Source organism: Amblyomma americanum, chromosome 10, assembly GCF_052857255.1.
Source record: "Amblyomma americanum isolate KBUSLIRL-KWMA chromosome 10, ASM5285725v1, whole genome shotgun sequence".
In the NCBI taxonomy this organism is placed as follows: Eukaryota; Metazoa; Arthropoda; class Arachnida; order Ixodida; family Ixodidae; genus Amblyomma; species Amblyomma americanum.
Genome location: NC_135506.1, coordinates 127,933,202 through 127,946,426, shown reverse-complemented (window position 1 = coordinate 127,946,426; position 13,225 = coordinate 127,933,202). Strand labels below are relative to the sequence as shown.

Below are 13,225 nucleotides of genomic sequence, written 5' to 3'. Positions count from 1 at the left end.
TGCACGTCGAGGCGAGTCAGCACCTATCTTGCGTATCGCAAATGTAAGCGATATCGATCGCATGACGGCAAAGCCTCGGTTGTCCAGTGGAAACGGGGACGGGTTAGAAAGCTAGAAAGAAATAGCTTCACGTGTGGCCTTATCTGCTTGTTATTTTTTTGTGATTCTCAAGAGCTGCTTATGGTGCGGGCTATGTACGGAACGAAGTGTGACTATGAATACTTTAATCGCTATATCTCAGGCAACAAATGGACGCATAAATCGTTTTCTATATTAGCACTGAATTGTCGCAGCCTAAGGAATAAGAGCAAACAGCTCGAAGCTTTTTTGATGACCTTACCCTCAAATTTGATATTTTATGTTTTACGGAGACCTGGTTTGCTAATGAATTTGATGTACATAGTTTTAATGGTTATAGCCATTTTTGTTTGTTTAGAAATAACAAGAAAGGTGGTGGCGTTTCTATATATGTTAGGATTGGGCTGAAATGCACTGTACTACAGGAATTTTCTACTTAACAGTGATTATGATATAATCACTCAGATGGAGCGATACAGTTGTGGTACTTGTCTACAGACCTCCAGCAGAAAAAATACCCAGTTTCATTGAATATTTAGACACAATTTTAGTGGAATTATCCCAAACAGATGGAAAGGCTATTGTTGTTGGAGACATCAGTATTGATTTACAAGTGTCCAGCAATGCTCAGAGTGACTTTTTATCAATGATGATTTCTCATGGCTTCAGAAATACTATTGCTTGTCCCACGCGAATAACTGACACTTCTGAAGCTATGATTGATATCTGGTTTGCAAATTACGAGAGGCAACACCGCCTCCGGTGCACTTTTGTCTGGAATCAGTGAACATCTGCCATTGTTCTGTATATCAGAAGGTCGTGTCTCAAGACAGCTGACAGCACAAGGGTATAAAGCCAGGAAAATTAATCAAAGCACGTTATCCACTTTTAGAACCCTTACTCTTGAGACAGAGTGCTCTGGCGTGTTTTGTGAAAGTGACGCGTAGAAAAGCTTTTCTATCTATTATGGTAAAATTAGGGACCTATATGATAAAGCTTTTCCAATAAACCAACCGACTAGGCAAGGCAACAGCGTTAGTCCACACACGTGTCCAGACCTAACCTTTGTCAAAGGAGCGAAACAAGTCGAGTGGGAGAACCTGCTGGAAAATTTAGGCAGCGACCACCACATTATAAGAATCAGCAGCGTAGCAGACAACGTCAAGAGGAAGATCGGCACAGCCCGTCTCACGGATTGGGACGCCTTTAGGCAACACTGCCGACAGCTGAAGGGCGAAATCACCTCGATAGGGGAGTGGAGCCAGCAGCTCAAACAGATACAAGAGACGTACACCCAAGAGGTAGGCAGAACCGAGCAAGCACCGCAGGTAGACAAGTGGCTACTCAGGCTATGGGAGGCAAGACGCGGTTTCACCAAAGGATGGAAGAAACAAAAATTCATCAAGAAGCTACAAAAGAAAATAGCGGAAGCCACGACCCAGGCAGAGGAGTACGCGACGCAGCTAGCCAGACAAGTGTTGCAACAGTTCAGCACCTCGCTGAACGGAACACTCAGTACGGCCAAAACGTGGCGCATCCTCAAGGCCCTATTGGACCCTACAAAGGTTAAGGCGGAAAGCGGCAAGGCAATCCAGAGACTAGTACACCAATACGAGGGTACCGACGAGCAGCTCCTCGAAGAGGTACGAGCCAAATGCTACGGCAAGGACGAGCCCAAAGGCTACGGCAGAGAATACCTCGGCGCAGACAACCCAGATATGGACAGGCCCATAACACGCGAGGAAGTCACCGCGGCAATGAAAGCCATCACGAAGAACACAGCGGCGGGAGCCGACAGAATTGGGAATTTCCCCATAAGGAACCTAAGCGATGAGGCAACAGACTAGCTGACAGCCTACCTCAACACGCTATGGCAGGAAGGAAGAATCCCAGCCGAATGGAAGCATGCCGTCGTAGTAAAGATTCCTAAACCGGGCAAGAAGCTGCGGATCGAGAATCCTAGACTAATCTCCCTCACTTCTTGCCTGGGAAAACTATACGAAAGAATCGTCACCAAACGAATTCAACAACATCTAGAAGGCAAGAGACTGTACCCAGACAGCATGTATGGCTTCAGGGGTAACCTCTCGACGCAAGACGTCCTCCTGCAACTCAAGGAAGAGGTCCTCGAAATAATTCCCAAAGCTGGCGAAAACATAGTCATGGCTCTCGACATAAAAGGAGCCTTCGACAATGTTAGCCATGCAGCCATAATGGAGAGGCTGAACAACACCAATTGCGGAAGACGGATCCACGATTACGTGAAGGACTTCCTGACCAACCGAACAGCCACAGTGGGACTGGGGGAGCTGCGAAGCGATGTCTTCACCACTCCAAGCAAAGGCACGCCCCAAGGCTCGGTCATCTCGCACACGCTCTTTAATGTGGCGATGATCGGCCTGGCAAGGAAACTCGCCGAAATCCAAAGCATTCAACACGCGATGTACGCAGACGACATCACGGTTTAGGTGACACAAGGGTCCCTGGGAGAAAAACAAGAGAGGCTACAGGAGGCGGAAAACTGTGTAGAAGAGTACGTAAAGAAGAGAGGACTAGCCTGCTCTACAGAGAAATCCGAACTCTTGAGAGTAGGAAGGCACCCCACCAAGGCAGCACTCGAGGTGAAGCAGGAGGGGCAAAACATTCCAGGAAGGAACACGATAAGAGTTTTGGGAATGTGGCTGCAGGGGAGCAGAAAATGTAGCCACACGATTTGCCTGCTCAAAAAGGCAGCGGAGCAGGTGAGTCGCATGATAACCAGTCTCCCAAAGGAGATACGGGATGAAAGAAGACGACACGCTGAAACTCGTCAGAAGCCTAATAGTCAGCCGGGTGACCTACTCGCTCCCGTACCACCCCATGAACAAGGGTGAAAGGGAACAAGTAGAAACAATCCTAAGGAAGGCCTTCAAGACGGCACTTTACCTACCGAAGAACACACCGAACGAAAAGCTGCTGCAGCTGGGGATCAGCAACACCTTCAGCGAGCAGGTGGAAGCGTAGCTTGGAGCACAAATAGTAAGACTCAGAGACACGGCCACAGGAAGAGCGCTCCTGACGAGGTTAGGTCGAGACATGAGTGGACGCCTCGATCGATACGCCGACGTACCCGACGACATCCGTAAGACCCTCCACGTCAGCCCTATGCCGAAAAACATGGATCCGAATCACCATGCGGCCAGGAGCGGCATCTAGCCAAGCTCGAAAGCACGGTGTACACGGACACAACATTATACCCGTGGAACAGGAATTCAACATGCATTAGAGCAATAGCCGCAGTGGTAGACAACACAGGCAAGCTTATTACCTGCGCAACCACCGGAAGCTATACGGTAGCTGAGGCGGAGGAGGTCGCCGTGGCGCTGGCGGCGGCTGAAGGCTACCGGAGAAACAAGTCACTATACATTCTTACGGACTCAAAAGAAGCATGCAGAAACTACACGAAAGGTCGAATCTGCAGAGCCACCCTAAATATCCTCCGTAAAGTAGGGCATCTCAAACTCAACACAACCCACAGGAAATCTGGCACAGACGGGCATAGAGGGTGACGAAAAGGCGGATAGCTTAACTCGCGAGATCACGTACCGAGCTGAGCAGCCACAAACCCTGGGTCACCACTATACCGTTGAGATCGGATATTCGGAGATATGGAATTTTCACAGAGGAAGGGGGATTAGATACTCTCCTCCGCATAAGTCTCTAACACAGCAAGAAGCAGCTAGTCGGCGGAGGCTGCAAACGGGAACTTTCTTTAACTTACACATCCTACACAAAATGTATCCTACACAATTCAGGGACACATGCCCGTGGTGCGGGGCAACCCCCACGCTATACCATATCACCTGGGAGTGCGAACGCAACCACGAATTCCACCAACACAAAACCCCGAGTGCGGAGCAATGGGAGAGCCGGCTCACCAGCTGCGAGCTCACTGCCCAACGGGCACTAGTGCAGCACGCAAGCGAAGCAGCCAGGCTCAGTGGAGCCCTGGAATAGGGGCCCAACCTTGCTGAAAGAGGTGAAGCGTCGACAGCGATGAAGACGAAGACCGAACCGACAATCTCTTAACAGACCTCAATAAAGTTTTTTTTTCTCTCTCTGAGCAACGACTACCGGGTTTAATGTATGCGGACGATATTGCACTGTTAGAAGATAGCCACGAATGTTTGCAACCTCTGGTCAATTGCTGTGGAGTGGAGACGAAGGAGACAGTCTAGGTTTCAGTTTTAGCGCAACTAAGTCAGGTGTGATGGTTTTCACCGATAGAACTGATCAGGAGCTTACAATACAAGGCCATGACTTAGCCCGAGTGGCCGAATACAAATACCTCGAGGTATGGGTAAACGAGGGGCAGATGTACACGGAAAAGCACGAACAGTCTCTCATATAGCAAAAGGGCGAAGAGATGCGGGATAATCAAATATAGGGGATTGTGGGGGCACAACAGGTATGAAGTACTGAGAGGTATTTGGAAAGGAATAATGGTGTCGGGGCTTACTTCCGGGAATGCGGTTCTGTGCTTAAGGGCAGAAGTTCACTCGAGACTAGAAGTAAATCAGAGAGCTGTTGGAATATTAGCACTAGGTGCCCACGGGAAAACCACAAATGAGGAAGTACCGAGGGATATGGGCTGGACATCGCTTGAAGCACGGGAAACTCAGCTATACTATACAAAGCCATACTACACGAAGAAAGCCAGAGGAAACTGGACGATAACAAGTGGGCAGCAATGGTATTTACATACCTATAGAGAAAGAGCGTTGACTCACACTGGCGAAAAAGAACTAGGAAAGTAACCAGTAAGCACGCCGAATACGAGGATGGAGAAAGAAAGGGCATTAAACGGGAGGGTAAAAACGCGGAAAGTAAAAATTGGATATATTCAATGGAAAAGAAGCATAGTGCAGAACTGTATCGATGCTGGAGAAGGCAGATCAGGAAAGAAACGTTTTATGATAACTCAAGGGGCAGTGCCCTCCTCTTTGAAGCTTGGTCAGGGTGTCTTAGAACACGCAGCTACAAAAAGAAATTTAGCGAAGATGACACATGAGCTGCGTGTGGTAAATCTGTAGAAACAATAGAGCACCTCATACTAAAATGTGATGGTATTCTTCCCGACGTTGATCCAGGCACAGTCACTCTTCCTGGTGCCCTAGGGATTAGAGATAAAAATGGTCATGCAAAAAATCTGCGGTGGAAGCTTGAAAAAGGCGAATGGAAGATTGTGGCTCAAAGGCAGAGAGGTGACATAAGGTTGAAAGTGTAGAAATTCGTGCTTCAACAAAATGGCGAATTTTAACTTATAACACAGTTAAACAAAAATAAAGGAAAAAAAGCTGAGCATGATGGCAACTGCCATTACCCCGTTTCAAAGGGGACGCTCCTACTTTCCATCCGTCCGTCCATCCGTCCGCCCGCCCGCCAGTCCGTCCGTCCGTCCATGCATACATACATACCTGCATACACACATCCATCCGTCCGTCCGCCCATACATACATACATACATACATACATACATACATACATACATACATACATACATACATACATACATACATACATACATACATACATACATACATACATACATACATACATACATACATACATACATACATACATACATACATACATACATACATACATACATACATACATACGTCCCTCCGTCCATCCGTCCGTTCGTCAATCGACCTTGTCCCAGAAGTCAGCCTTTGGCAGTGCAAGAAATATGACATCAGCACGGTTTTTGACTTTGTTTTCGTTTTCCACTCAGCAGTTCGTCTTCTTGCCGTTCTCGTCTTTTTCCACGGCAATGCCTACCTGTTGCGCCGTCAACTGCATGCGGAGAACCGCAAAGTCTTCGGGAAAGGGAAAAACGTTTAAAAAATAAGGGCCCAATGCATCGCAATGGGACGACACTAGCAGACGACAGGACGTCGCTACACGCAGTACGTACGGAGCCTCGTCTGCTCGGCTCCGTGTAGTCCTGTTGCACTAGCGTCGCCAGCTGTACTCTTTGTTGTGATGCATGATGTCGCACTCTAAGCCCAAGTTATACCACCAATGGGGGATAAATGTAAGAAATAACAGGTGGAAACCTTCACCAGGCAGCCGAATTTGCAGTGACCACTTTATCGAATTACGTTTGCACTGAACGGGAGCGAGGGAGAAGCTACTATCTGGTGAGGTGCCGACGGTGTACGTTCTGCTGGTTCACGTGAATTAGCGCCTCCAAAAGGTATAACGCCGCATTTTCTACAGAGTCTATCATGTACAGTTTGGTACAGTATCAAATTATGCCTGAATAGGCTTTTTTCGTGATGCTTGGTGCAGTTTACTTGTTGTTATTGTTATCCTATCAAAAGATGGCACATATATCCACACTGGGGGATCGGCCAAGAATCCAAACAGCGCTTGTCACGCGCGCTGCAGCCATTCGTCTTTCTCTTTAGTCGTTTCTCTCGCGCTGTGCAGCTGAAACATGGCAGTGCCATGGAGTTAGGTTAAATTCACGTCTGGAAGGTAAATGACACCCTAGGCGACAAACATCACCTGCCATCGAGGAGAAGAGACATCGTCCGCCACAAACTCGAAACTGAAACTGCTGTAGCTGTTTAACAAGTGGTTCTACGAGTGTCAGGGTTTCCGCGCCATCGCTGGCCTTTTCTTTGCTACTCGAAAATTCGGTTTTAAGATGACCTAGCCTCATCGGCATTCTACTACTTCTTATTACGCTCGGAAGACTTTGCCGCGGTAAGGTGAGACCTGCATGCCTGTTTTCTTCGGTTTCTCTGAAATTAACGGCTTCCCCAAACAATGCTCACATTTCTCGCGTTGAGCTTGCTTATTCCTTTCTTTTTACAGTAGACGTTGCACGAAAACAACGCGAAAAACTGAGGACGGAAGGGCGAAAGACGGGACTTTTTGCATTGAAATACAGAGCAGACGGCGAACGTCCGGGACATGCCGCCCAACTTCCGGTGGCTTCACTAGAGCCCACTTCGGAAATCGGGAATGTGGCATTCAGCCACCTTGTGGATATCAGTGGTATCAACATATCAGCGTTTTTAACCTGCAAATGCTCTCGCAGGGAGCGGGAGCATATACTGGAACACCGCAGCGCCGCGGCGCGACCGTGCGCTAGTAAGGCGAGGCGCACTGGGCAGCAGAAAAACGGCTATTGGAAGAAATTTGCTTTTATCGTAGTTATCTTATTCTACCAGCAACTCAATATTTGCCAGCGATCCCAAAAATGGCCTACTTTTGACAATCCTCTATCCCCGTGCTTGGAATGAACTGCATTTGGCTGACGCCGGCGGCCAGCATACAGGCTGGCAGGCTGGCCCTTGAAGCGCGTCCCTCTTATCATCATGACGCTTGTACGGCCGCGGTGCACATCAAAACCGCCGCGACATCCTCCTCGTTGCTCAGGTCGTCGTAGTACACTGCGAATAGCACTTTACAGGAGCGAGTTGCAGGAGATGCTGTCAAAGCAGACGAGACTCTCGAAGACGGATAAATTGTACGAAACGAAGGCAAGAGGTCGGCCCGGAAGGTTGAGATCTGGTCTGCTACTCTGCACTGGGAAAGGGGAGGAGAAGAAAGAGGGTCATGATGGGTGACGATGTGGTGAGAAGAGAGACAAGACTATGTGCGCGCAGTTTTGATGGCATCACAAGGCGAGTAGAGGCCCGTGTCACTCATATTGGCAGTGGCTTAACTTGGCTAACTCTGGAATTCAGCGAAAAGCTTATGGCTACTCCTCACATGGCTTCGCATCACCTCAATGAACGCTGCGGCCTATTCTAACGCCCTCTACCAGCGAATCGACCGGTCAAAGGGTGAGACACCATGTTGGACCACATATGACCTCTGGCTTACTTCAGGGTCACCCCAGAATGCATGGCGAAATCGGATTTACCTAGCGTACCCACGAAACACAAGGGCTACGCAACGTGTAACAAACGTCTACAGAAGTATACGGTAATGTCTATAAGAAATCTATTTTCAGATGTTCTGCAGACAATGAGGAAAAAGAGGTGTTATATGTCTGTCACAAAATTCGGCGTATTTTCGAAAAAAACCGGCGCCTCGCCTAAGCAATCGCGCCCGCGCGCGGCAAAATAAAAAAAAAACAGCGGGGAAGGACCCCCGGAGAGTGCGTAGCTTTGAGTACTGCTGCGACTCAGCTCGCCGGCGCGGCGCTGAGGGGGGCATGGCCGCGCGCGGCGGGCGTCCATTATTCTCAAATGTCGGAGAAGTTTTTGCTCGTTGTCGACAGAAAGGGGGTAATCTTGGCCGCGCAAAAGTGATACCCTCTCCCCTTCGCTCCTGCACCCATGACTCAGCCTGGCGAGAATGACCTAGACTGTTCTAGACGGCGGTTTCCGCGTTCGACCAATGGGGTCGCGCGCCCGGCGCGAGAAGGAGAAGGAGTTTGTGCAGTTGAAGCTGCGTGTATGTGCGCGCCTGCCTTGGCGCGAAGAACAAACAGACGCAGGCTGCGCCTATAATTGAGGAGCTTCAACCGCTGTCGGTTAGCCCGAGCCGCCGTTTAAGCTTCCGATAAGCGCGCCCGCTCGACTCCCGGGAGAACACCACTCGCCCAGCCCGGACCAGCGAGGCAACGCGCGCCAACCTGTGGGACGGCCCCGTCGAGCTCCTCAGGTCGTCGGACTGTCGCAGTGCCCGGTGAACAAAATGTGTTTTGTTTGATTGTCTCTCTGGGTTAGTGCACTATAGGCGCAAAGATTTTGTTGAATTGCAATCCCTCTCGATTGTTACTTTGCATGAGTTGCATTGTATCTGTAAATCACTTTGTATGTGCTAGTACGAGTGATTGTAAATTCCTCTGTATAGTCTCTTTGCTGTATAAATTTTGTTTTGTTTGTGAACCTTTGGCTCCGACCCATTCTCTGGCTTGCGACCGGTGAAAGCTGGGCACCAAACGACCAACCCCCTTGTCACTTGGTAGCTGGTCTTCGGCTAAGCTTGCCACGCTGAGTCGAGGGCATCTCCCTTGTGACCGAGACCGCTAGCCCCACACGCTCTAAGGGCGTCTGGGAGTGCACGCAAAAGTGCGCGAAGTGGTGACAATGTCTGCTAATGCTCCGCCAAAAGAAGACCTAGAAAACTTATTCGCAAGAACTTGTTAAGAACATATATACACATTTTTTTATATTTTGGAAATGGCTGCTTATATGAAGCCTATAGGCTCAAGATCAGTATGCTGAATATTTAGAATCCTCCAAAAATAACCAGTGGGATTTCATTAGGTTTAGTGCTCAAGCTTTTTTAGAGCCTCTTACTATCACACGTCTCGAGATTTCGTGGGGCCCGCTATCACCCTGAGATAACAGCGCCATCTCTTGCAGCAACTAGAAAACAGCACATCTTGCATAGAAACTTGTAGCGCACACTGTAATTCTTCTTCTGTTGTTGCCAGAAAAAATGAAAAGGAAATTGCACAAGCCTGCCCACTGGCTCAAGCTGAGCGACAATCGCTACCACGTGCAGAAAGTAGGAGAGTTTAAAGATAGGATAGAAAGATAGGATAGAAAAGACGCGCGCTATAATGTCCCAGGCCGATCCCGGAGGCAGTGCAATACCGGGCCAACCGGTGGCGGAAGTGAAGCAACCTTCAAGCACTCCGCCACATTTCCAAAAATAAGTTTAATATGTTGGGTTCAAATGGGACCCGTATCAGATATTCTATAACCGAAAACGGCCCACGGGGCTTCGAACCCGCCTATCTATGAATGAATTGTTGCGTACGCAACCTCCTGCGTATGTTCACACTGTAATGCATACATTTGTTCCGCTATATATACTCCTACAAGGGGCACCCATCCCGAACAGTTACGTACCTAATTTGGTAGGCAAATAAGACCCTATGGGTGTTGGCACAGAAATAAAACCACTATTACATAAAGGTAAGCATTGTATACATGCAATTACTAATTGAAGTTTTACCATATCGCACCAAAAGTCCAAACGAAGCAAATTCCATTTGAGACGTATCCTGAGGGGGTGTAGCTCGACAATGGGTAGACGTGCATCGTAATTCCTCAGGGAGATGGCGCTAGGCGTCGATCACTTCAGTTCGGAACAAACTGTAGTTAAAACCTGGCTAAAACGTACCCGAGAAAACTTCTCTTTAGAGAAATTTTTAAAACGTTGCGTGGAAAACATATATTTAGAGAAGTTTGTAAAAAGTTTGTGGATAAACCTCTTTTGTCAGTATGTTTTTAAAACGTTTGCGAATAAACCTCTTTAGTCAGTAGGTTTTTAAAAAGTTTGTGGATAAACCTTCATTGCTGAGATGTTTTTTTTTCATCGTTTCAATCTAGATTTAGACGTTGCTAGATGTTTGTAGCTGTTTGAAGACGTTTTATAGAAGTTATGTGTTTCGTGGGTAGCGAAGCTTTCGCTTCTACAGAGCGCCCTTACCCGACATCACCTCGCCTACCCACTGAGCCGCGGCGACCGCGAATAGAAAGATGGAGGTAGAGGCGCGAGGAGGTAACCAACTTCATTCCTCCTTTTAAAGGGGCCATGACATGGTCGTTCTTCATATTGCAGTTTTCTGCTTCAGTAACTAACGCAAAAGCTTATGATTAAATTTCCGAAATTTGGCTGCCCTGGACGCGCTGCATTTTAAAAACATACGATCGAAATTGAGACCTGGAGACTCCTCCCACCGGTAGCGACCTCCATATTGAAAGCTCTCGTGACGTCACTAGCACATGCACGGAGCAACGTCGTCTGCTCTCGTTGCTGCAATATGCGCAACGAGGATTGATCCCCCCCTGTACTTTCACGGGCGATCGAAGTAGCAGTCGTCCCCCATATATGACTGACTGGTACCGCAAAAGCGATAATAACAGTAACGCAGTTTTTCTTCGGTATAGGTAGGGTCTGGTCACACTATAGGCCGATGCGACGGCTATGGACGGTCGGTGGGCTGATCGGTACGCAAATGCCGTCGCTGACGCACTGGTCTGTCACGCTAGACCGACTACGAAGCAAGCACAACCAACGATCGAGTATCGTAGTAATTAATGTTAAAGAGCCAGCTTAGAGGGAACCAGAAGAGAGTGGTAGGGGACTAGTTGGTATGACACTCTATAAACTTAAGAATTTTAAAACTTATTGAACCCCGTGATATAATTCCACGGCGACATACGCGATGTGCGTGCACCAGCGAAGATGTGCTTCCATTCGGTGGCTGCGCATAGAACCGATCGGCGAGGCAAGCGACACGGGCAGAAAACGCCGCACGACGGTGCCGCTCGCCGCCGTCGCCTGGGCCTGTGCTGCCGAGCGAAAGCTTCACGCCCGGTGAGGCGACGGCCGGAAAAACTGCGCTTGTGTACCTTATCCGTATAGAAAAAATCGATATAAGCGGCTACATATCATATCTTACTTTGTTACTAATCAGTGAGGAACTTTTGCCATATTCTTGAATTTCGGTTGACGGTGGACCGCCGGCCAATTTTAATTATTGACGAGGCCTAGCGAGTACGCAGGATTTGTGTGCGTGATTTTGGCGATTGCAGAGAGAGAATTCGCAAGTTTTAGCGCCCGCAAATAGCTGTCGGGCGTAGTTTTGGCTACAGTGCCCTCAAAGCGACGACTGCCTACATCGCAGGACGCGAGTACAATAAGGGGGAATATATGTGACCCGGTCTGCATAGCATGTGCAGAAGGCAGCCGGCAGCAACCGTCGGCGTCGACTGTGGACAACAAATCTGGTTGTTTTCATTAATTCAAGTAATGTCCGAAGGTATCTTTAGCTAAAGCGATCTAAAATTAAACTTTGGTGATATAAGGGAAAGCAGATACAATTAGCGGAAAGCGCTGGTATCCTACGTGAAGCGTTTCCCAAGCAGGCGATATAGCATCATCGGCACTTACTGCAGTGTTGTCATGGTGTGTAAATGATTGGTATGGTTTATGGGGATTTAACGTCCCAAAGCGACTCAGGCTATGAGAGACGCCGTAGTGAAGGGCTCCGGGAATTTCGGCCACCTGGGGTTCTTTAACGTGCACTGACATCGCACATTAGTGTTGCGACTGGGGGATCCCACCGCTGGCGCCAATGTTGCGACTTTGAGGTGGTCCCGTAACGCTCCCCACCCGTTTTGTGACCGAGCGTCGCCAGCTCTCAAGTCGGTAGCGAAGACTCCGAGTCAGGCGTCGGTGAGATCAACAAAAGGGATTTTATACATTATGTACAGAGCATTATACAGGACGAGATCGGCACGAGGGCCAAGAGCTAACAGCAAACGTGACTGTTCTCGCACGGCGACGTCCGGCGAAGCTCCAACGCGTCACACATCACACTCCACTCGTGAGCGGCACACGGCTCACGGTGGGTCGGTGTCGCTGCAATGGGCTCGGTAGAACGGAGTCCGGAGTCTTTCCACGCGGCAGCGTTGGGGCTTATATAGCCCCGAGAAACAGTCGTCACTCAAACGAACCAATAAAAAGACAGCACTTGACAGCCGTCCGAGAGGTCCAACCAGTGACCGCGCTGGCCACCTATAGAGGTTATGTTCGCACTCACACACACACACAATGGTCGCTTGGGGGGGGGGAGGAAGGGGGATAGCACAGCGCTATAACTGGCTCATTGAGAGGCACCTCAACGGCACTGTGCAGGGGGAGGGGTGTGTATAGGGATAGTAGAGGGGAGGCGGGTCAGGGAGGAGAAGGAGGAGGCAAGGTCAAGGGAAGGACACCGAACCCAGTTCACTTCCAGATGGTTTCACTGGAGGGGATGTAGTTTAGCGCGAAGGTTCGCCTTGTCGGCGAAGGTCAGCACTGCACGCAGGGCGCGACACACAGAAGATGTTGGGGACAGATGGGAAGAGAAAGTGTTCCAAAGTTTCGGAGGTGAGCCCCAGTTTTTGGTAGGAAGACTTTAGGGTGGAACGGGCACTGGTGAGTCCCGCACACTCACAGAAGAGATGGGATAGGGTTTCACAGACACCACACATAGTGCATTGGTCACTGGTGAAGCCACGGAGACGATGGAGGCGTTCGGCTGTCCATACACATCCTATACGGAGGTGAAGGAGGAGGATGTAATCCGCGCGTTCAAATTCTCGCCCGGGAATGCGACGGGGGGGGGGGGGAGCAT

The 13,225-nt window shown here is 49.1% G+C and overlaps 1 protein-coding gene and 1 pseudogene across 1 annotated transcript; one reads left to right on the top strand and one right to left on the bottom strand.

The window, feature by feature from the left end:
• Positions 1-2,141: 2,141 nt before the first annotated feature.
• LOC144108700 (putative nicotine oxidoreductase) lies at positions 2,142-2,546 on the top strand. Its single transcript, XM_077641872.1, has one exon. The coding sequence runs from the start codon at positions 2,142-2,144 to the stop codon at positions 2,544-2,546; it is 405 nt and encodes a 134-aa protein (XP_077497998.1).
• Positions 2,547-9,655: 7,109 nt separating this feature from the next.
• LOC144108936 (U2 spliceosomal RNA) lies at positions 9,656-9,791 on the bottom strand (annotated as a pseudogene).
• Positions 9,792-13,225: the final 3,434 nt, after the last annotated feature.

Coding starts and splice junctions, on each gene's coding strand:
- LOC144108700 (XM_077641872.1), top strand. CDS start 2,142: ATGTATGGCTTCAGGGGTAACCTCTCGACGCAAGACGTCCTCCTGCAA.